The 23,144-nt window shown below is 44.9% G+C and overlaps 1 protein-coding gene across 1 annotated transcript in view; it reads left to right on the top strand.

Moving 5' to 3' along the window:
- LOC308536219 (nuclear RNA export factor 2-like) overlaps positions 1–23,144 on the top strand; it is a 46,752-nt gene that overhangs the window by 16,858 nt on the left and 6,750 nt on the right. The window contains exons 7-23 of the mRNA XM_081115317.1: positions 13,682–13,808; positions 14,418–14,501; positions 14,612–14,716; positions 14,832–14,912; positions 15,033–15,102; positions 15,243–15,331; positions 15,444–15,551; positions 15,727–15,836; positions 18,276–18,312; positions 18,769–18,837; positions 18,921–18,976; positions 19,125–19,232; positions 19,354–19,412; positions 19,514–19,629; positions 19,731–19,773; positions 20,400–20,472; positions 20,999–21,181. Coding sequence (XP_080971443.1) covers positions 13,761–13,808; positions 14,418–14,501; positions 14,612–14,716; positions 14,832–14,912; positions 15,033–15,102; positions 15,243–15,331; positions 15,444–15,551; positions 15,727–15,836; positions 18,276–18,312; positions 18,769–18,837; positions 18,921–18,976; positions 19,125–19,232; positions 19,354–19,412; positions 19,514–19,629; positions 19,731–19,773; positions 20,400–20,472; positions 20,999–21,181 — 1,439 coding nt within the window. The 5' untranslated portion in view covers positions 13,682–13,760. The remainder of the gene's footprint in view (positions 1–13,681; positions 13,809–14,417; positions 14,502–14,611; positions 14,717–14,831; positions 14,913–15,032; positions 15,103–15,242; positions 15,332–15,443; positions 15,552–15,726; positions 15,837–18,275; positions 18,313–18,768; positions 18,838–18,920; positions 18,977–19,124; positions 19,233–19,353; positions 19,413–19,513; positions 19,630–19,730; positions 19,774–20,399; positions 20,473–20,998; positions 21,182–23,144) is intronic.

Below are 23,144 nucleotides of genomic sequence, written 5' to 3' on the forward strand. Positions count from 1 at the left end.
AAAAGTTCCTATATTTACTAACTTAGAAAATTGTTCATGTTATAGTGTTTTACAAAAAATTATAAAAACACAGTTTGACAGTATATATGTGTGTGTGTGTGTGTGTGTGTGTGTGTGTTTTGTCTTATGTTTCCCTCATTCCAAATATGCACATTCTTGCATGCTTATTTTTCTTCAGCTAATTCGGAGGTTGGATGTCCTCTTTCAGGGTATAGAAACCCAGGAAGGCACTGCTGCTGCGGGGAGGGGTGGCTGAAAAACAAGTTAAGTTCTGGCTAATTCATTGGACCTCAGGCCCTTATCTCACTCTCTTCCCCTTAGGAAGCCTTCAGGTCAGACTTTCAAAGCTACAATTCTGGCTGTGACCACTAGGGAGAGCTTCTCCAGGTGCACCATCCCTTTCCACTACCCCCCGCCCGCCGCACCCTCCCGCCCCGCCCCCGCCCCCCCCCCCCCCCCCACACACACACAGCCCAGCCACCCAAAGGAAAAGGTATGGGTTTTTTTTTCCTACTTTCATTCCAGTGTCCCACCAAACTGTTTGCTATTTTCTTTATAAATTTCAGTTCGTCCCCTAGTATGACCTCTCTAAGGTGAACTGGAGTTATTTTTTGCCATGTGACTTATTTACAGATCTTGAACTTGGTCCTTCTTTAAGTCAATCTTATATATTTCACAGAGAGTTTATTAAAGCAATGCAAGGTGGAATAATGTCCATTCTATAAAGCTCAGCACCAGTGTCTGCATTACCATTTAATATCTTTATTACTCCAAACAAGCTTCTACACCTTCCTAAACCTCAGCAACTTCAGGGAGGACAAGGAGTGTTAATTTGCAGATACAGGTGTCCTCATGAGGAATACATGAAGGAGTACAGTGTAATACAGCCCACATAGAAACTGGTCACAATTGACTATCAGAGTTCTCTGGGAACTCTACGTGCAAACACCTACCTGGGAACCAGTCCTATTAAATCTACTTAAAGCCTACGTGGAGCTGGCTTGGTTGGAAACAGTTGCCTAGGTGTTAGGCTAGCTAGTAGCAAACCCAGGGGGCAGTGAGAACAGGAAGTTGAGTCTCCCCTAGCTGCTAGGACCCTCCTCTCTATGGCCTTGGGGGAAGGGATTTCCTGTAAGGACTCCATCTTGTGTCGTCTCGATTAAAGTTTGGGACCCTCCTCATACGTGCCACAACCTTCCAGCTGCAGACTCCACAGATTCTCTTCATAAATACCGTGTGAGGACAGTGGTGACAGGTTACTGCCTTCAGACTACACCAGCGGTGAATTGGTCAGTGTGAGTATTCACAGGAACGGAGGGAGTCTAGGACCCCTCCCCCACCCCATCCCACGGGATACACAGCCAAGCCGCCTTTAGATGGGGGAGAGTTGGAGAGGCCCAGGCTGACTATTTTCCACTCTCTTGAAGAAATGGGTAGAGTGGTCCCTGACACACCATCCTGGTTTCACATGGAAAACCTCCCACCCCCTGTGGGAAAACCTCCCCTCTTGTGGCTATGGTTATGACAGCTGAGATGTTCTCCTTGGATGAGGGGGAAAGTCTGAGTCATCTACTAGTATACCTCTCTGGTCCAGGATTTGGTGAGTGGGGAGGGTTACCTGAGGAAGGTAGTATTGGAAATTAACGTTCTTTGGATGCATACTAGAGGTAGGGGAGGGGCAAGGAACCCAGCATTATTACTGAATTTTTACACCAACTAGTCAGCATATATTGTACTAGAGACCCGATGCACAGAAGTCGTGCAAGAGTAGACCTTCCTTCACCCAGCTGCTGGCACCAGCTTCCCTCTGGCACCCAGGACCCAGGCTTCCCTCACAGCCCCAGCTTTGTCCAGAAGGTCATCCCATCTAATTAGCATATTATGCTTTTATTATTATATTGTATTATCTCAATAGCAGCTTCTTTAGGCTTGCTTTATAGTCCAGCATATGATCTGTTCTAGAATGTTGCATAGGTTGTCATGTGCAGTGTTCTATGTCAATTAACTAAATTTTGTTGTATGTGTTATTTAAATATTCATTTAACTCATTTTTTATCTGAATGTTTTATCTGTCATTCAGTGAGGTGTGTTAAAATTTCCCACTGTGGATTTGTACATTTTTTTTACTTCTGTCATATTTTGCTGTGTGTATGTTCTCTACTTCTATCAGTTTTTGCTTTGTATTTTTTGGTTCTACGTTAAAAGGTACATACAAATTTAAAATTTATTAATATTTGCATGTTGAATTGAACCTTTAGTCATAATGAAATCTCCCTTTTTCTCTAGTAATGTTTTTACTTAAGCTATATATTTTTTTCTCTTTTGAATGGTTATGCCATCAGTCAGTCAGTGTTTAAATGGTATATCCTTTGCTATCTTTCTTTAAATTTTCTATAACGTTATATTTATATGTGTTCCTTTTAACGAGCATATGACTGAATAAATGTTTTTATCTAGACTTAATGATCTCTACTTTCTCATTTGAAATCTTCAGTCAATTTGCATGTAAATGTAATTCCATATACAATTTCATTTAAATTATTCTGTTTGACTTATATTTATTTTTCTGTTCTAGTTTTATTTTCCTCTATTTTGTAACATTTAATATAATATATTTTTAATCAAATTTTTGCCTTATTTGGCTTGGTAGTTAAACATTCTTTTGTTGTTTTTGTCATATTCATCCTTCAGATTACAACTTATATTTTTGCCTTATCACTGTTTAATATGAATTAGGTCTTTTACATCTTCTTGGTTAATACAAGTAACTTCCAACACTTAACTCCATTAATGCACCTCCTGATTTATTTTCATGCATTTTCATTATATATACACTAGGGGCCCAGTGCACGAATGCGTGCACCTTGAAAAGAGCTGTGGGGCTGAAGCCGGTTTGGCTCAGTGGATAGAGCGTCGGCCTGTGGACTGAAGGGTCCCAGGTTCGATTCCGGTCGGGGGCATGTGCCTGGGTTGCGGGCATATCCCCAGTGGGAGATGTGCAGGAGGCAGCTGATCGGTGTTTCTCTCTCATCGATGTTTCTAACTCTCTATCTCTCTCCCTTCCTCTCTGTAAAATATCAATAAAATATATTAAAAAAAAAAAAAAGAGCTGTGGGCCGCAAGGCTGCAGTGGGCACAGGGGTGGGTCACGGCCCATCCTCCACTCCTCACCCGGCCCCTTCCATCGTAGCCCCTGTCCCCTGTCTGCTGGCAGCCCCGTTCCCACCACCACTGCTCCCATGTACTGACTGTACTGGTACCACTCGCACCTGCTAAGGGCAGAGAGCAATTGGGGCCAGCACCAGCAGCAGGTGTGAGCAGGGCCAGTGCCGTCAGCGGGTGTGAGCAGCAGCTGCTTCCCTCAGGAGCAGGGGGAGGTGGAGAAGCCCTCAGGGGCAGTCAGGGCCAGCAGCTGCTGCTCGCACACACTGATGATGCCAAGTGATTGGGACCAGCACTGGGCACCAGCAGTGGGTGCGAGCAGCGGCTCTGGCACTGGCTATGGGTGTGAGCGAGGACGCCACCAGCAGTGAGTGCGAGAAGTGGCTGCCAGCCCCCATCACCCCTCAGGAGCACAGGGGGTGGAGAATCCCTGAGGGGCAATCGGGGCTGGCAGCCACTGCTTGCACCCACTGACAGCGCCAAGTGATCAGGGCCAGTGCCATCAGTGGTGTGAGTGGTGGCTCTGGTGCCAGTAGCAGGTGAGAGTGCCGGGTGGGACTACAGCAGGCAGGAGCAAAGAATTTTTAGTAACCACCAGAGGCTCACCCTGATGACAGCGATCGGCGCCTCACCTTGTTCTAGCACCCCCGCTCACCTACTCCACCATTCCACCACAGCCAACACCCACCATGTTCCATAGTCTGCCGCCTCCTGCCAACACGCCCCCTGGTGGTCAGCACATGTCATAGCGGCCGTTTGTTCAGATGTTCCACCATTCGGTCTATTTGCATATTAGCCTTTTATTATATAGGACTAGAGGCCTGGTGCACAGATTCGTGCACCAGTGGGGTCCCTCGACCTGGCTTGTGGGGATTGGGCTGAAACCGGCTCTCCAACATCCTCCAAGGGATCCGAGATCACAGAAGGGTGCAGGCCAGGCTGAGGGATCCCACCAATGCATAATTAGGGCCGGAGAGGGACTGCAGGAGGGCTCCAGGGCATGTCTGGCCCATCTCGCCCAGTCCCAAGCAGCCAGACCCCAGCTGCAAGCTAACCTACTGGTAGAAGAGTCTGATCCCTGGTGGTCACTGTGCATCATAGCAACTGGTCAAACATTCGAACAAACGGTCGGACACTTAACATATTAGGCTTTTATTATATAGGATATTCTCCAAAGAAATTATCACTATATTATACAGTAAATACTCATTTAGATTTTCCTCCATATTTCCCACCCCACCCTCTGCCCTTACCCCTCCCACTGTCCTCATCCATAGGTATACTATTTTTGTCCAGTCTCTTCCTGCACCCCCACACCCCTTTCTCCCCAATAATTGTCAGTCCACTCCCTTTCCATGCCCCTGGTTCTATTATATTCACCAGTTTACTCTGTTCATCAGATTTTTTTATTCACTTGATTTTTAGATTCACTTGTTGCTAGATATGTATTTGCTGTTCATAATTTTTATCTTTACCTTTTTCTTCTTCCTCTTCTTAAAGAATACCTTTCAGCATTTCATATAATGCTGGTTTGGTGGTAATGAACTCCTTTAGCTTTTTCTTATCTGTGAAGCTCTTTATCTGACCTTCAGTTCTGAATGATAGCTTTGCTGGATAAAGTAATCTTGGTTGTAGGTTCTTGCTCTTCATCACTTTGAATATTTCTTGCCACTCTCTTCTGGCCTGCATAGTTTCTGTTGAGAAATCAGCTGACAGTCGTATGGGTACTCCCTTGTAGGTAACTGACTTTTTTTCTCTTGCTGCTTTTAAGATTCTCTCTGTCTTTTGCTCTTGGCATTTTAATGATGATGTGTCTTGGTGTGGTCCTCTTTGGATTCCTTTTGTTTGGGGTTCTCTGCGCTTCCTGAACTTGTAAGCCTATTTCTTTCACCAGGTAGGGGAAATTTTCTGTCATTATTTCTTCAAATAGGTTTTCAATATCTTGCCCTCTCTCTTCTTCTGGCACCCCTATAATTTGGATGTTGGTATGCTTGAAGTTGTCCCAGAGGCTCCTTACACTATCTTCATATTTTTGGATTCTTTTTTCTTTTTGCTTTTCCAGTTGGGTATTTTTTTGTTTCTTCATATTTCAAATCTTTGACTTGATTCTTGGGATCCTCTTGTCTGCTGTTGGATCTCTGTATATTATTCTTTATTTCAGTCAGTGTATGCTTAATTTCTAGATGGTCTTTTTTCATATCCTCCAGGGTCTCACTAAATTTATCGGCGGTTTCTAGAAAATTCTTGAAAAACCTTATAACCGTGGTTTTGAACTCTATATCCAGGCATTTGCTTTCCTCCATTTCTGTCATTTGCGACCTGTTTCTTTGTCTCCACATTTTTTATGCTTCCCTGTGTTGGTAGAGTGGCTTTGTGTGCTAGGTGTCCTATAGGGCCCAGTGTCTCAGCCTCCCCAATTACCTGAGGTGGACACTCTTGGTGCACCCCCTTGTGGGCTTTGTGCACAGTCTTGTTGTAGTCTTGTTGTAGTTAAGCCATGACTGTTGTAGGTAACACTGGGAGGAATTGACCTCCAGGCCAATTGGCTGTGAGAATCAGCTGTGTCTACGGTGGGAGAATTTCTGTGCTGGAGACACCCTTATGGGGTAAGACTTGCTTCAGTGGGGCTTTGGTGCTCACTGAGTCTGCCCCCTGAGTGTGTCCCTTATGGATCTGAGGAGTTGTAATCTGGATGGTCCCACTCTGACCACTGGGTACACTGGCTCTTGGATTTAAGGAGGTGCTAATTTAGCCTCTGCCTAAGGCTACCCAGCAGGAGCTACGAAGAGATCTGCAGATTCCCCTTCCTTTTTGGGGGTTTGGAGGTGCCCAGATGAGACCCAGCTGTGAAGCAATGCAAGCTGCTGTGGGGCCATGGGCCTTCTCTTGGAAGTTCTGGGTCTGTCTGGCTCAGCTGCAGTTTGTTAAGTAATTTTCAGATTGCAAAGGGCCAGGGAATTCATATGCAAAAGCCTCTGCCGCAGCCTGGATGAGGCGGAGTCTCAAGGAATCAACAGGGCAGAGCAAGCAGCTATGGCTGATCCTCAGCCCTGCCCTAAGGGGCCCCACGTTTCAGTGTCCCAGTAATTGCTGCAAGCACCTCTGAGGGAAAGCCGCCCTCAAGTTCTGAGTTCTGCCTGCTGCCTGCCTGCTGCCAGACAGTCCAGTTTCTCCCTGTTTGAGTCCTGGGTCCCCAGAGACTTCCCGGAACTGGAGTTCAGAGCAGTCGGGAGCTTGTGACTCCCTCCCAATTCAAAAAGACAGCTGCGTTCTCAGGTGCCGGCCCCTTTTGGCGTGCGCTCGAGCCTCCATACTTCTGCACTTTACTTCCTCAGCTCCTCTGAGTCTCAGTGTGCTTTTCTCTTTCCTTCTAGTTGTAGAATTTCCACTCAGCCAGCCTTCCTGTAGTTCTGGATGATGTCCATTTTGTCTTTTCATTGTATTTTTGAAGTTGTTGTGGGAGGCAGCAATTTCAGGTGTTTACCTATGCTGCCATCTTGGTTTCTCCTAATGTCATTATTCTTTACTCTTTTTGTATCTATGTTTCTCCATTTTGGATTATATTTTGGCCTGAGGCAGTAGTCCAATGAAGGCCGGGGGAGGGGATGGAAGTGGGGAGGAGGGAGTCAAAGGGGAAAAAAGGGGGACATTTTTAATACTTTCAACAATAAGGATACATTTTTTAAAAAGAGGATGAACCTTTAGAGTTAGACAGTGACAAATTTGCTTAGCTTTTCTTTGCATTAATATGCTTATTTAACTTCCATTTTCAAAAGATAAGTTTTTTAGTATTTATTGTTTTTTTACTTTAACTATTTTTTATTTTTCAGTTACAGTTGACATGCAATATTATGTTCTTTTCATATGTACGACCCAGTAATTGGACAAGATTTTTGTGAACACAAAATTCTGAGTATTCAGTTATTTTACTTCAGCACTATGAAGATATAATTTCGCTTTCCTCAAACTATCATTATTTCTGTTTCAAATTATGTCAGTCTTATTTTTTGCTTCTTTGAAGATACTGTGTTGTTTTTCTCTCTCATCTTTGAATATTTTGGTTATCTACTATGATAGGCCTGGTTTTGGTTTTCCTTATACCCCACTATACTTGGCATGTATATTGCTTTCTACATCTGTTACTTGATGTCTTTTGTTACTTTTCAAAACTTCTCAAACATTACTAGTATATCTTGAAATACTATTTCTGTAATATTCTCTTCCTTTTCTTATAGGACTCCTATTAAACATATGTTTGATTTATTTACTGTGCCCTCTATTTCTTTGCCCCTTTTCTTACTGTATTATTCATCATTTTATCACATCATACTTCATTCTGGACATTTTCTTCAGATATTTTTTGTATTTATATAATTCACCCTTCAATGTGTCTAATATGCTGCTAATCATATAATTGTTCTTAATTCCAGGAATTACATTTTTGTGTTCTATAAATTCTGTTCCTTTTTTAAAAAATTCTTTATTGTTTAAAGTATTACATATGACTCCATTTTCCCCCATTGACCTCTCCCCAATCTTTCCCACTACTCCAGCACATGCCCTCACCTCCCTACTGTCTGTGTCCTTGGGTTATGCTTATATGCATTCATACAAGTCATTTGGATGATTTCTCCTGCTCTCTCACCCCATCTGCCTTCCAGCTGAGGGTGGATGATCTGTTCAATGCCTCTATGTCTCTGGATCGATTTAATTCATCAGTTTATGTTGTTCATTATATTCCACAAATGAGTGATCATGTGATATTTATCTTTTTCTGACTGGCTTATTTCACAATGCATAATGCTCTCCAGGTCCATCCGTCCTATTGCAAATGCTAAGAGTTCCTTCTTTTTTACAGCAGCGTAGTATTCTATTGTGTAGATGTACCACAGTTTTGTAATCTAGTCATCTGCTCATGGGCACTTAGGTTGTTTCCAAATTTTAGCTATTGTAAATTGTGCTGCTGTGAACTAGGGGTGCATATATCCTTTGTGAATGGTGTTTCTGGTTTCTTGGGATATATTCCCAGAAGTAGAATTCAAGATGAGGGAAAACTTCCAAGTTTTTTTATGAGGCCAGCATTATCCTAATTCCAAAGGCAGATTAAGACACCATAAAGAAAGAAAATTACAGGCCAATATCCCTGATGAGTATAGATGCTAAAATCCTCAACAAAATATTAGCAAACAGGATCCAGCAATACATCAAAAAGATCATATACCATGATCAAGTGAGATTTATTCTAGTGATGCAGGTTGGTATAGTATTTGCAAATCAATAAATATGATACATCACATAGACTGAAGGATAAAATGAAGAATAAAAGCCACATAATCATATCCATATATGCAGAAAAACATTTGATAATATCCTGCACTCGTTTATGACAAAAACTCACAGCAAAGTGGGAACAGAGAGATCATACCTCAGAATAATAAAGACCACATATGACAAACCCACAGCCAACATCATACTCAATGGACAAAAACTAAAAGCATTTGTGCTAAGATCAGGGACAAGACAGGGATGTCCACTTTCACCACCTTATTCAACATAATACTGGAAGTTCTAGCCACAGCAATTAGAAAAGAAGAAGAGATAAAAGGCATCCAAATTGGAAAAGAGGAAGCAAAAATGTCATTATTCCCATATGACATGAGACTGTACATAGAAAACCCTAAAGACTCCACCAAAAAACTACTAGAACTGATAAATGAATTCAGCAAAGTAGCAGGATACAAAATTAATATTCAGAATTTGGTGGTATTTGTATACACTAATAACTTACTATCAGAAAAGGAAAATAAGAAAACAGTCCCATTTAATATTGCAGCAAAAGGAAATAAGGTACCCAGGAATAAATTTAACCAAGGAGATAAAAGACCTATACTTGAAAAAGTATTGGATACTGAAGAAAAAAATTGAGGAATTCACAAATAAGTGGAAATATATACTATGCTCATGGATAGGAATAATTAACATCATTAAAATGCCCATACTACACAAAGCAATTTATAGATTCCACGCAATTCCTATAAAAATACCAATGGCATATTTCACAGATTGAGAACAAATATTTCAAAAATTTATATGGAACCACAAAAGACCCCAAATAGCTTCAGTAATCTTGAGAAAGAAGAGCAATGTTGGAAATATCACACTACTTGATATCAACCTATACCACAATGTCATTGTAATGAAAACCACCTGATACTGGCATAAGAACAGTCAGATCAATGGAACAGAACAGAGAGCCCAGAAGTAAACCCAGGTCTTTATAGTCAATTGATATTTGACAAAGAAGGCAAGAATATATAATGTTGTAAAGAGAGTCTATTCAATAAATGATGTTGGGAAAATTGGAAAACTAGACCACCTTCTTACACCATACACAAGAATAAACTCAAAATGGATTAAAGACTTGAAACCATAAAAATCCTGGAAGACAGCATAGGCAGTAAAATCTTAGACATTTCTTGTAGCAATATTTTTTTGATATATTTCTTCAGGCAAGGGGAAAAATAAACGCAACTACATCAAAATAAAAAGGTATTGCACAGCAAAGGAACATCAATAAAATGAAAAAATAACCTACTGAGTGGGAGAACGTATTCACCAACATAATTAGTAAGGGCTTACTATCTAAAATATTTAAGGAACTTATGAAAAATACACCCAAAAAACAAACAATCCAATTAAGGAATGGACAAAGACCTGAATAGACACTTCTCCAAAGAGGACATACAGATGGCCAATGGACATATGAAAAGATGTTCAACATCACTAATCAACAGATAAATGTAAATTAAAACCACAATGAAATATCACCTCACCCCTGTCAGAATGGCTACTATCAATAAATCAATGAACAACTGTTGGTAAGGATATGGAGAAAAGGCAACCTTACACTGTTGGTGGGAATGCATACTGCAGCCACTGTGGGAAGCAGTATGGAATTACCTCAAAAAAATTTAAAAAGGAACTGCCTTATAACTCAGCAATTCTACTTCTGGGAATATATCCAAAGAAATCCGAAACATTAATTTGAAAGAATATATGCACCCCATGTTCATTGCAGCATTATTTATAACAAGTGGCCCAGTGCATGAAATTCATGCACATTAAAAGGGTATCAATTAGAGGAAATATTTTAATATTGCTATTTGCCCTTTCTCTATAATAGAAGTGTCAGAGATGAAAGAAAATAAGTAAAATGTATATGAAAATCTTCCTCCTGTCAGAGTCTGGGGTGCACCATGTGACCCAGAGTCAAGTGCCCGCCCACATGCAGCAACTCAAAATCACGCGAGACCCAGACCCAACCAGCCCCACCCTCATTGGGCAAGGTCCAGACCTGGCTGGCCCCACCTTTGTCAAGCCCCGCTGGGCGGGGGGGCGCAGCCTCAGGTCCCCTGGCCCGGCTCTGGGCAGGGGGTGCAGCTTTAGGTCCCCATCAAGCCCTGCCAGGTGGGGGGCACAGCCTCATGTTCCCCATCAAGCCCCACTGGCTGGGGGGGGTGCAGCCTCAGGTCCCCCATCAAGCCCCACCAGGTGGAGGGTGCAGCCTCAGGTCCCCCTGTGCATGCTGGGTGGGGGGCATGGCCTGAGGTTCCCTGGCCTGGCACCAGAGCGGGGGGCACTCCTTGAGGTCCCCCATCAAGCCCCGCTGGGCCGGGGCACAGCCTGAGGTCCCCTGTCAAGCCCCACTGGGTCAGGAGGCACAGCCTGAGGTCCCCTGGCCTGGTGCTGGGGTGGGGGGCATGGCCTGAGGTCCCCCAGCCCAGGCCAGGGCAGGGGGCATGTCTTGAGGTCCCCCGTCAAGCCCCACCAGGTGGGGGACGCGACCTGAGATCCCCCAGGCCAGCGCTGGGCTGGGGGCACAGCCTCAGGTCCCCCAGCACACCCTCAGGTCCCCCCAGCCCAGCACTTGGGTGGGGGGCGTGGCCTCAGGTCCCCCATCAAGTCGGGCCAGGGACATGGCCTGAGGTGCTCTGTCAAGCCCTGCCAGGTGAGGGGCACAGCCTGAGGACCCCCATCAAGTCCCACTGGGTGGGGGGCACAGCCTCAGGTCCCCTGTCAAGCCCTGCCGGGTGGGGGTTCAGCCTCAGGTCCCCTGGCCCAGCACCAGGGTAGGGGGTGCACCTTGAGGTCCCCCATCAAGCCCCACCTGGCAGGGGTCATGGCCTGAGGTCCCTATCAAGCCCCACCAGGTGGGGGGGGCACAACCTCAGGTCCCCTGCCCTGGCCCAGCACCACGCAGCCTCAGGTCACTGCTGATTGCTCATTAAGGCTCGTTATGGGAACTCAGCCTCCGCTGTGGGCACAGCCATCTTGTGTTACGGAAATCCTGCCTCTGCCGTGCGCTGCCATCTTTGTGATGGCATGGTGGTCAATTTGCATATTCCCTTTTTATTAGATAGGATAGCCATCATTTGGAAGCAGCCCAAATCTTTAACAGTAGATGAATGGATAAAAAAGCTGTGATATATTTGCACAATGGACTACTACTCGGCAATAAAAAAATAAGGTAATCTTACCTTTTGTGACTCTATGGATGGACCTGGACATTGTTACGCTAAGTTAAATAAGCCAGTCAGAGAAAGACAAGTACCATATGATTTCATTTATATGAGGAATCTAATGAACAAAATAAACTTACAGAGTGGAGACAGGCTCATGTATACAAAAACAGACTGACAACTGTCAGAGGGGAGGGGCTTGGGGGCTGGGTGAGAAGGATGAAGGAATTAAGCAAAAAATAAAGACTCATAGACACAGACAATAGTAAGGTGATTGTTAGATGGAAGGGGGGTGGGAGAGGTAGCAGAGGGTAAAGGAGGGATAAATGGTGATAGAAGGAGATGACTTGAGATAATGTACTGTAGAATTATATACCTAAAAGCTATACCATTTTCTTAACCAATGTCACACCAATAACTTCAATAAAAATAAAAAGAATTGAAATAATACAGACTATGTTCTCTGACCATATCAAACTATATATCTATAACAAAAGCAAATAGAAAAATATCTACACACTTATAATACACACTATGGTCCCAGTTTATTGTTGAGATTGCTGTTATAAAAGAGCAGAAGTTAGAATTTTCCAGATGAACAAAAAGAAAGCTTACTTAGGATATTTCAAAGTATTGTTGAGAGCAAGGCTGGAGGGAGGGGGACAGTTTAGGAAGCTGTTACATCAGTCTCACCTGACATTGAAGTTTGGACTGTACTAAAAAAGAAAGTACAGCTTGCTAATTAGTCATGAAGTCAATTTTGTATCTGATTAAATTTGGGAGGTATGAGTTTACTTCCCAGGTTGTAGCAGGGTTAATAGATTAGAGAGTCCTGAAAGAAGGCAAAATTCATATGCCTTCCTAGTGTATAGCCCATGTATGTTCATACTTTTGTTCTTTATAAATCCTGTCTCATTTTCTAAATGGTTCCATACAGTTACTCCCTACTTCAAGATTTCTTTCCTGATTATGCCATCTTTTGAGTAAGACTCTCAAATCTAGAGAGATAGAGGAGTTTTCTTTCTGGGGTTTGTGTGATTATTCCACTCAGGCAGGTTGACATGTGGCTTCCCTACAATAATGTTAGGCCAAGATGTGGTACATAGTACGTGACCACTGATGTGTCTTCAAATTTATTTTTGTTCTCAATTTCAAATTACAATAATAGCAGTAGTTCTCTTCAAAGGAAAATAAAGGTTGGGATTTTTCCATCATTTTGGGAAACTTCATTATGAATATGGTAGTTATGAGCATCAACCTTTCACCTTCAGGAGGAGGATGGAAACAAGGCAATGAGGGGTTCCCAGAAGGACCCTCAAATATGACAGTAACTATTCAGATAGCCTAGTTTGCATGTAGCAGCACCTAGGACTATGCAACTCTTTCACTCTCCGTGGTCTTTTTCTTTTCTTGCTGTAAATGTGAAGAGTGATAGAACCGGAATAATGGTTGAACAATCCCATTTGTAGACCTGTTATAATTGAGGTGAGCATATATAGGTGCCAGGGGTCTTTCCCTGCATATAGAAGGGTTCAGGAATCTGGAGAAGGGGCTGCAGTAAATTAATAGAGACTAGACATGAAATATACATTTGGAAGGCATTCTTGGGGGGATCCAGAGAAGACTTAGCTATAGTAACCGAGTTCTCCAAATCTCTGGACCCCTTGCTTTTTATTAACACAAATTTCCCTAAAGCAAAGCAGATATACATATCAAAGGTAAAGTTTGGTAAGCAGTAAAGTATTGTCAGGTTGGGGGAACTGCCCTCACCTGTTTGGCAGCAGGCAATAATATATGCAGATTTTCAGGTTTGGGGAAATGCTTCCAGCTATTTCAGCAGCAGATAATATGATTCAGCCCTGCTGAATATAGAAGCCCATCAACCTTTTGAGGACTTCCTGCCTTTATTAAGACCTGCTGGAATTAGCCCCCAGCATATAGGAAACTTTTTAGCATTTCTATACATTTCTAAACACTCACTTCTATACACTTCTCTACAGGACCCTCTCTAACTTCCACACTAACAATATTGGTGTGAAGTAGATTAAAGCATACCAAAATAGAACTCCAGAAAGACAAATGGAAAACAGACAGGATGGAAACCTGGGGGACTGGTTCAAGATCACAGTGAGTATCCTGAAAAAATGTAGGAAATGTGTAAGAGAGGCAGATCAAGGGGAGTTGTGTTGATCTCATATAGAGATGCTAGGAACGTTTTTAAGGTCAGGAGGAATTAACATCTTTGATTATCCAAAGGTCAGATTCAGATTAGCAATAAAAAGGGAACAGAGTGACTGAAGGAAGGTCGACTACAGGCAAAGGTAGAAACTACTGCCAAGGAGATGGAGCAACTCCTCACTAGAAATCTCCATTTGATTCTCTAAAGTTGTTTTTTTGTTGTTGTTGTTTTTTGTTTGTTTGTTTTTTATCAGAGGGACAGGTAAGGTCTTTAATAGGTAGGATCTTCCCTGGGACCTTATTAAAGGAAGCTCGTTTTAAACATCTAAATTTGATTATTTGGGAGGTAAATATTGGAATAGAGAAAAAGGATAATTAGAAAATACATATCTGGTGAGCAACAACAAAACACGTTGAAATCATGTTTATGGTCCCTACTTTAAAGTCTTTTAAAGTTTGGTAGGAGGTCAGAATAAAACACTGTGTTGGGCTATTCTCTAGCCTTATTTCCATGTTGTCTCTCCTCTCTCCCACCCCTCCCCTTTGTCTCATCCTTAGGTCCCTTATGGGATAAAATATGACAAGACATGGCTAATGAATTCAATCCAAAGCCGTTGCAGTGTCCCCTTCACTCCAGTGGATGTAAGAGGGATGGTGAAGCCAGATGAGGAGGCTCAGGGAAAGGGGAGAGGCATGGCTCAGCTAGGGCCAGAGGCCACTGACATTATTGCTGTTGCTTTTAATCCCTGTAGTTCCACTATGTTAAACACCTGGCCCAGTTCTTTGTCCAGGATGCTACTGCTGCCTCTGCATTGAAGGACATAAACTACAAGATTTTTGATGAGGAGAACCAAAAGGTATGTGTTGAAGCTATTTTTGTACCTAGTCCCAAAGCAGGAACACAGGCCAGAGGCTACTAACTTTCTTTGGCATTAGAGTTCTGGGTGCTTATCCCACCTCTTCTTCCTGCAGATACCTATCTTTGTTAATACTTCTGCTGTACCCTACTCTATGAGCAATAAGTTGGAGCCAGAAAAAATGGAACAGCTAGAGGTAATGTAGACATAAGGCATGTTGTGTGCCCACACTCAGACCCACATCTTCCTCCTTCAGTCCCCAATTTCCCTATCACCACAATAACCTCAGAGCAGCTCTCTTCATCTCCCTCTACAGCTGACCATAAGCAAACGATATGACGTTTCCCAGAAAACTCTTGACCTTTATAAGCTCCGCTTTGACCCAGGTACAGCTAATAGTAGTAATTCTAGGGAAGGTGAGGACAGAGGAGTCTGCCTGAGAGGGAGACCTAGAAATGGTAATGAGGGAGGTGCTGGTCCTGGAACCTTCGCAACCTTCTGATTCCCTACTCTTGGTTCCCTGAAGACTTACTGGGCCATGATATTATTATCATCCTGAATCGAAGAAACTGCATGACTGCCATCCTGCAGATAATCAAAAAGAATATCCCTGAGGTGAGGCCTTAGACCCAGTGCTGGTGTTATGGTAGGGGGTGGAACAGATGCAATAGAGGGCAGATTTGTCTCTCAGGTCCTAGATAATAACTCTAACTCTTATTCCCCAAAGCTGTTGTCCTTGAACTTGTGTAAGAACAAACTGTGTCAGCTGGATGGCCTGTCCGATATTATACAGATTGCCCCCACAATCAAGACCCTGAACCTTTCAAAAAATGAGGTGAGAAGAGGGAGCCAGGTCAAAGTTGGGTTGAGAATGGGTGGTAGTGGTCATCAGAGTGATGACAGGAGGGATGCAAAAGTACCTGTGGGGGAGAGAGGGGGTTGTGGGTGCAGGAGCCCAGATGTTCCTCTTTTCCTGATATTTCTTTTCCAATTTCCCCCATGTTTCTCAGCTAAAGTCAGCCAAGGAGTTGGACAAGATAAAAGGGCTGAAGCTTGAAGAGCTGTGGCTGCAAGGGAACCCCTTGTGCAATACCTTCCCAAACCAGCCCACTTACATAAGGTTGGTGAAAACACTGTCACCCTTTCTGGGAGAGATCTTTCCTCCACCCCCTAAGAACCAAATGATTCCTGACTCTGTCCCTCTGCAGGATATAGAACAGCCGTGGGCAAACTACGGCCCGTGGGCCGGATCCGGCCCGTTTGAAATGAATAAAACTAAAAAAAAAAAAAAAAAGACCGTACCCTTTTATGTAATGATGTTTACTTTGAATTTATATTAGTTCACACAAACACTCCATCCATGCTTTTGTTCTGGCCCTCCGGTCCAGTTTAAGAACCCATTGTGGCCCTCGAGTCAAAAAGTTTGCCCACCCCTGATATAGAACCTCTAGTCCTCTGGGAGGACCACATGCCCTGCCCTCTTATTTCTTACTAGAGGCCCAATGCATGAAAATTCGTGCACTCAGGGGCAGAGAGTCCCTCAGCCCAGCCTGCACCTTCTCACAGTCTGGGTGCCCTCAGGGGATGTCCCTGCAGGGAGTGGGCATAAGCCGCAGTCTGGCCTCCCTCTGCAGGAGGTGACCGGGCAGGCTGATCAGGGGAGTGTGCTGCCGGCAAGCGGCCAACCCCACCTCCCGATTGCCCTTCTGCTGCCACTGCCCCCCGATCGCCATCCCCTCCCTCTGTCCGCTGGCATGCACCTTGGCTGGCCTGGCACCACTTGCTTGCCAGCCCCACCCCTCCACTGGTTGTTCTGCCATTCGGTCTATTTGCATATTACCCTTTTATTATATATGATTGTGTGTGTGTCTCTCACCTGAGCTTAAAGTCTCCTTTCCTTCCTCTGACCTGATCACCTCATGTGGAGTTGGTTTCCACTTCTCTGCACCCACCATTCTCTAGCATACTCTCCCAAGAATGTGCTCCACGAAACAGGACTCTCCCTCATCACAAGAATCAGGGGTGTCCAGCCTTGAGACAGATTCTGGTCTCCTGCATTAAGAAGGATCTTCTAGCCCAGGGCCTCATGCACAGACAGGGCTTCTTGCTTCTTAGATGATATAGAGTGTCCCTATCCTATTCTAGGAAGAACCTTATTTCCTCTTCTTCAAAAGGGTCTTCTCTACAATCCCACACTAACATGAGGACTTTCCCACCCCATGCTGTTGTCAATGCTCTCAGAGAGCTGCCATCATTGCATCCATTCCTCTGGCCCAAAGCCAGGAGCTGGGCTCTCCTTGGGAGAATCCAGAGTTCCCTAGTTAAAGGGCCAGAAATTAGCGGAGGGCCTCTTGAGGCAGCAGTGGAAAGCTGACAGCAGAGAGGGTTGAGAAGACAGAAAGAAAATCCTCTCAGGGACACAAACCCTTCCTCTACACTTCCTGCCTGATCCTTCAGAGGAGCCCTGGGTAGCCTGACATGGGTAGGATTCCTCAGAAAAGAAACCAACTAAGACAGACAAAGATGCACAGGGGCCATGAGGAGAGAAGGTGGTTTTTATATGAGTGGGCCACAGATCCCCAAGGTTAAGCTGAGCTGGGGCCTGGCCCTTTACTCCTTCTGGGAAGGTGTCCTGATGCCGTGGGTGGTATGTTTCCCATGCCCAGATCACATTGAGCTCCCACAGCTGACAAAGGCTCAACCAACATTCTAACAGGCCAACAGACTCATGCTTTCCATTCCTGCTTGGAGACCCAGGGCCAGCCAGGGGCAGATGGAGGAAAGAGCTGCTGCAGGGGAGCCATATCCCTTTCCTCTTTTCTTCTTCTCTGACCCAACCCCCACTGCCAGGGCAGAACATTTTTCCCTTTCCTTTAATTTTCTTTCTGTTTTTCCTTTGTCTCTACACTTCGATGTCTTCCAATCTCTGCTCCTATCTTTACTTTCTTTCTGTCTTCATCCCTCTCCCTTCCACTCCCTGTCTCCTAATCCCTCTCTCCATCACCCCCTTGCCCCAGAGTACTGAGCCATCCTTGGGGCATGTGCTGTTCATGGCAGGATGCTGGACCCCCAGTGAAGTAGCAGAGCCCTGGGCCCCCACCCCATTCCCTCTTCTCTCTGCAGCCATCAGTGGTGGCCTGGAAGGAGGAAAGGGAGGCAGGGAGGGAGAAGAAGCTCTGGAGTCTGGGATCCAAATGCTGTGGTTTGTGGCAGTGGGGAAGGAGTCAGGGCCCTCTAGGCAGGAGTTAACCAGGAGGCTGGAGAGGGAGAGAGAGGGAAGGAGGGAAAAGGCGAGGGGCGCAGGAAGGAAAGGAGGTAATATGAATGTGAAGGTGTGAAGAGAGGTGAGGAGACTGTGTTTCAGGGATTCCATATGGCAGATGGTCAGTGCTCAGCAGAGAAATGGACCCAGAAGCCTTGAAATCTGAGGCTGAGGAGGGAAAAGGGGATTCTGCGTGGGCAGAACACCTGTTTCTGTTCATTCCATCAGTATTTTAAGTAAATTACAGCATTGCAATCTAAACTGTCAACCACTTTTTCTATTTTTGCATTTGGACAGCGCCATCAGGAAATATTTCCCCAACTTGTTACGCTTGGTAAGTGCCTACAGTCATCATCTCTTACTTACATTGACAACCTCCACACCTGCCCTCAAGCCCTTTATGTCTTGCCTGGATTACATGTTTGCATCAAACTCTTATCCATTTGGGGGAACATGGACTTCTGAAAAAATACATGAATATCTCTGCAAAAGTGTATACACATACAGAGAGAAAGAAAGAGAGCCAAGGAGAGAGGGAACAAAGACAGGAGGGAGGAAAAGAGAAAGAGGGAGAAGTACATACACACACACACACACACACACACATTGCATAAAACAGTAGAGACTTCCAGAACCTCATGATGCAGACGCCCACTGGAATCTTGCCCATGGAATTTCCAGGTCCTTTTCACCCTTGACCTCTGACCTTCACCGTTTCCTGGGTCCATCCTTTCCCTTAATCACCCAGGACCACCTCCCTATACTGCTAACTTACTCCTCCCTTCTTCAGGATGGCCAGGATTTACCTCCACCAACTGTAACTGGCATTGTAAACATGGACATAATAAAACCCTGTAAGGTGAGAATAGATCAAGCACGATTGGGGTTTTACAAGGGATGCTTTGTCTACCTACATAGTTTGAAGTTGTCTTTTGATTCCAGGAAAGCTTTAAAGGACCTGAGACCCTGAAGAATGTAGTCTTTCAATTCCTGTTTCAGTAAGTACCCCTTGGATCATGAAGCAAAGGAGGACAGGGACAGGAAAGGCTACACAGCACAGGTCTGCCCATGAGTTAAGAGAAGCTTTCAAGGCCCTTTGGTGGGCCCAAATCAGAGATATAGCTTGTTCCCATCTTTCTCCCACAGCTATTACTTGATTTATGATTCTGAAGACCGAGAGAGTCTCCTCAGCGCCTACCACGAGGAGGCCTGCTTCTCCCTGACTGTTCCCTTCAACTCCGAAGACCCAGCCCTGTGAGTATCACAGCTCAGACTCTGATCCTGGGCCATTTTGCTCTCCAGCAGACATAGACCATCTCTTGGAAACACCTACCCTGTCTAGGCCACCACTTCCTGTTTCTCTTTTTTCCCCTAGAAGCAACTTGTGCGAGTACTTAAAGGATAACAGGAATATGAAGAACGTCAAGGATTCTGGTAATTGCATGATAGGAAATCGGCATGGGAAAGGAGTGTAAAGGAGTCGATCATAGTAACCAAGGGCCCAACCTTCCCTTCTCCTCCCCCCCTCCTCACAGACCTGCGGTTTCAGCTACTGAAGCATACAAAGTGTGAGATTGTGAACTCCCTCTGTGTGTTCCCCAAAACTCAGCATGACCTTAACTCCTATGTGGTAGACCTGTGGGCCCACACGGTGAGCACCAGTTTTCTCTCTCCTGCAGACCAAGAAAGTCAGAGGTGGGTAGGAAGTTTAGAAGGATACTGAGAGCCCTAATAACTGTTCTCTCCTTTCAGGAAATTATGCTCTGTTTTTCTGTCAGTGGGGTTTTCAAGGAAGGTGAGTTCCCTCCTCAGATCCCCCACTGCTCCCTTTCCCTGGACTTACGCCCAAACTTTCCCCCGCTTCCTAGGTTGCTCCCTTCCTTTCCCTGCCCTCTCCTCCCCTTTCTTTTCTTTTTCTTTCCTTTCCTTCCCCCTCCCCTTCCCTTTCCTTTCTCCAACACCTACCTTGCCCCAAACCTATTGTGTTCTGACATGCATCCATGCCTTTTTATCTCAACGCAGCTCAGATATTAGAGACTCGACCTGTAGAGTTTTATAGCTTTCATCTCAGTTCTTTACTCTGTGACATAGGACCCAATATCAAACCATTCAGTTTTCTCATTTGCAAAATGGGCTGGTAATACCCTTTTCTAGGAATGCTTTAAAAAGTGAATCAAGTGAACATGTGTTTGTCAGAAGATGTGACACATGTTAGGGGTCCTATTACTGGGAGTTGATTATCTCTCTTGTTGTCTTCTCGGTCCTTGAAACTCCCTCCTGAGTCACAGTGAAACACTATCCTGGTCTGGTTCCCATCAGGGTGCTGCAAGAGTATCAGGTTAAGACCCTGATGGGGGAATGCTGCTTGTGTGAAAAGTATGTACAGCTCTAAGAGGAGTTACTTTTTTGTTGTTATTGAAGTGGAAAGAAAGTCTCAAGGTTCTGTCCATGCCTTCACCCGGACCTTCATCTTGTCTTCTGGCAGCAATTCCAGGTAAGTGCTGTGTTGTGGGTACAACATGGGAATGAACACCCATCCCAGCCTAATTCCAGTGGTGTAGGAATGTAGTGGTGCGGCTTGGAGCTTTTCTCAGTATTGTGGAAAGCCAACAGGTAGACCCAAAGAGAGGTATAGGTTAGTGGTTAAGACTATGGGCTTTGGAATCAGAATACTATATTCTTTTCCTGACCTCAGTACTCGCTAGCTAGCTAAAGTGACTTTGGTGAAGATATAAGACCTTAGTGACTCATTATCCCCTTCTGAAAATGGGAATTAGAGGATCCATTCCTTGGGCTGCTGTAAGGGGTAAATGCATTAGTACTAAATCTAAAAATTGAGTGAAACTGGTCCTCAGAATCATAAATCAAGCTCTTCAAAGGTGAGCTCAGTGGGAAAGGCGGAGGTGCCAGGCAAGGAATCTGGGGGGCAGGCACGCTTGGGGTATGGAAGGAAACTTGTTTCTGAGTGGCAGTGGGGGCAGGATAATTTTTGGGAGTCTAAGGGCTGATCTTTCTTCCAGTATGTGCATCGTGAATGATATATTGACTGTGGGGAATGCCAGGACAGAAGAAACCCAGAATGCATTCTCCATTCCAGTACCTACACCCACCTTCAGCTCCCTATCTACCCTCTCCCAGGAGCAGCAAGAAATGGTGCAGATTTTCTCCATCCAGTCTGGGATAAGCCTCCAGTGGTCTCAGAAGTGAGTGCTGGGAATCTATGGTAATAAGAGAGAGCTGGGAGGACAAAGGAATGGATAATGCTAACTTGTAGTTAATTTGTAAAAATAATTATTTGGATGTTGTGCTTCCAAAAAGTGAGCTCATAAAATATGTATATTAATTTTATTCTGATATCCTATATAATAAAAGCCTAATATGCTAAGTGTCTGGTTGACCAGCCGGCCATTCAACCAATCAAAGCGTAATATGCTAATGATACGCTAAGACTGCTCAACCACTTGCTATTATGTGCACTGACCACTAGGGGCAGACGCTCTGACCGGTAGGTTAGCTTGCTGCTGGGGTCCAGCCAGATGAGCTAGATGGGCCAGATGACCCAGACAGGCCGGCTGAGTGAGACGGGCCAGATACGCCCTGGAGCACTCCTGAAGTCCCTCCCTGGCTGGTCAACCTCCCACGTCTCTCCCTGGCCCTGATCGTGCACTGGTGGGATCCCCTGGCCTGCGCCCTCTCGCAATCTGGGACCCCTCAGGGGATGTCGGAGAGCCAGTTTCAGCCTGATCCCACAGGAGGAGCTCTGCTCAGCCAGAAACCGGGCTCATGGCTGGTGAGTGCAACAGCGGTGGCAAGGGCTTCTCCCTCCTCCGTGGCAGTTCTAAGGATGGTGGACATCCCCTGAGGGCTCCCGGACTGCAAGAGGGTGCAGGCTGAGCTAAGGGACTACCTCCCCCCCCCCCCGCCCGCCCCAGTGCACGAATTTTGTGCACTGGGCCTCTAGTATGTAAATAATTTTTAAAAATACATTGTTCAGGTGACATGAACTTGTATATATACAATCTTAAGGAAACCATTAAAATTTTATAATTAATAAACAATTTCAGCATGATTTCAGGATAGAAGATCAATACATAAAAATCAATTCTATTTCTATACACTAGTAATAAACAATCTGATAAGGGGTTAATCTCCAAAATATATAGGGTATTCATATAACTTAATAAAAGGAAAACAATCCAATTAAAAAATGGGCAAAGGACCTAAATATATACTTCTCTAAAGTGGACAGACAGAAGGCAAAGAGACATATGAAAAAACACTCAAAGTTACTAATCACAGATGCAAATTAAAATGATAATGTGCTATCACCTCACACCTGTCAAAATGGTTATCATCAACAAATCAACAAACGACAAATGTTGGTAAGATGTGGAGAAAAGGTGGGAATGCAGACTGATGCAGCCACTGTGGATAACAGTATGGAGTTTCCGCAAATAATTTAAAATGGAACTCCCATTTGACCCAGTGACCCACTTCTAGGACTAAATCCTAAAAAATCAGAAACACCAATCCTATCTAATAAAAGAATAATATGCAAATTGCCATCACTCCAACACACAAGATGGCCACCCCCATGTGGACACAAGAGGGCCAACACAAGATGGCTAGCAGGGGAGGGCAGTTGTGGGCAATCAGGCCTGCAGGGGAAGGCAGTTGGGAGGGAGCAGGCCTGTAAGGGAGGGCAGTTGGGGGTGACCAGGCCTGCAGGGGAGGGCAGTTGGGGGTGACCAGACCTACAGGGGAGGGCAGTTAGGGGGGACCCAGGCTAGCAGGGGAGGGCAGTTAGGGGCAACCAGGCCAGCAGGGGAGGGCAGTTAGGAGCAATTGGGCCGGCAGGGGAGCAGTTAGGTGTCAATCAGGCTGGCAGGGGAGTGGTTAGGGGGTGATCAGGCTGGCAAGCAGAAGCTGTTAGGGGCAATCAGGCAGGCGAGCGGTTAGGAGCCAGCAGTCCTAGATTGTGAAAGGGATGTCTGACTGCCTGTTTAACGGGCAGTGTGGGATTGGGCCTAAACAGGCAGTCAGACATCCCTTGAGGGGTCCCAGATTGGAGAGGGTGTAGGCTGGGCTGAGGGACACACACACTCCTCCCCCCTCCGTGTACAAATTTTGTGCACTGGGCCTCTAGTCAGAATATATGCACGCTAT

This window comes from Myotis nattereri (genome assembly GCF_964212035.1).
Source record: "Myotis nattereri genome assembly, chromosome: X".
Classification (NCBI taxonomy): Eukaryota; Metazoa; Chordata; class Mammalia; order Chiroptera; family Vespertilionidae; genus Myotis; species Myotis nattereri.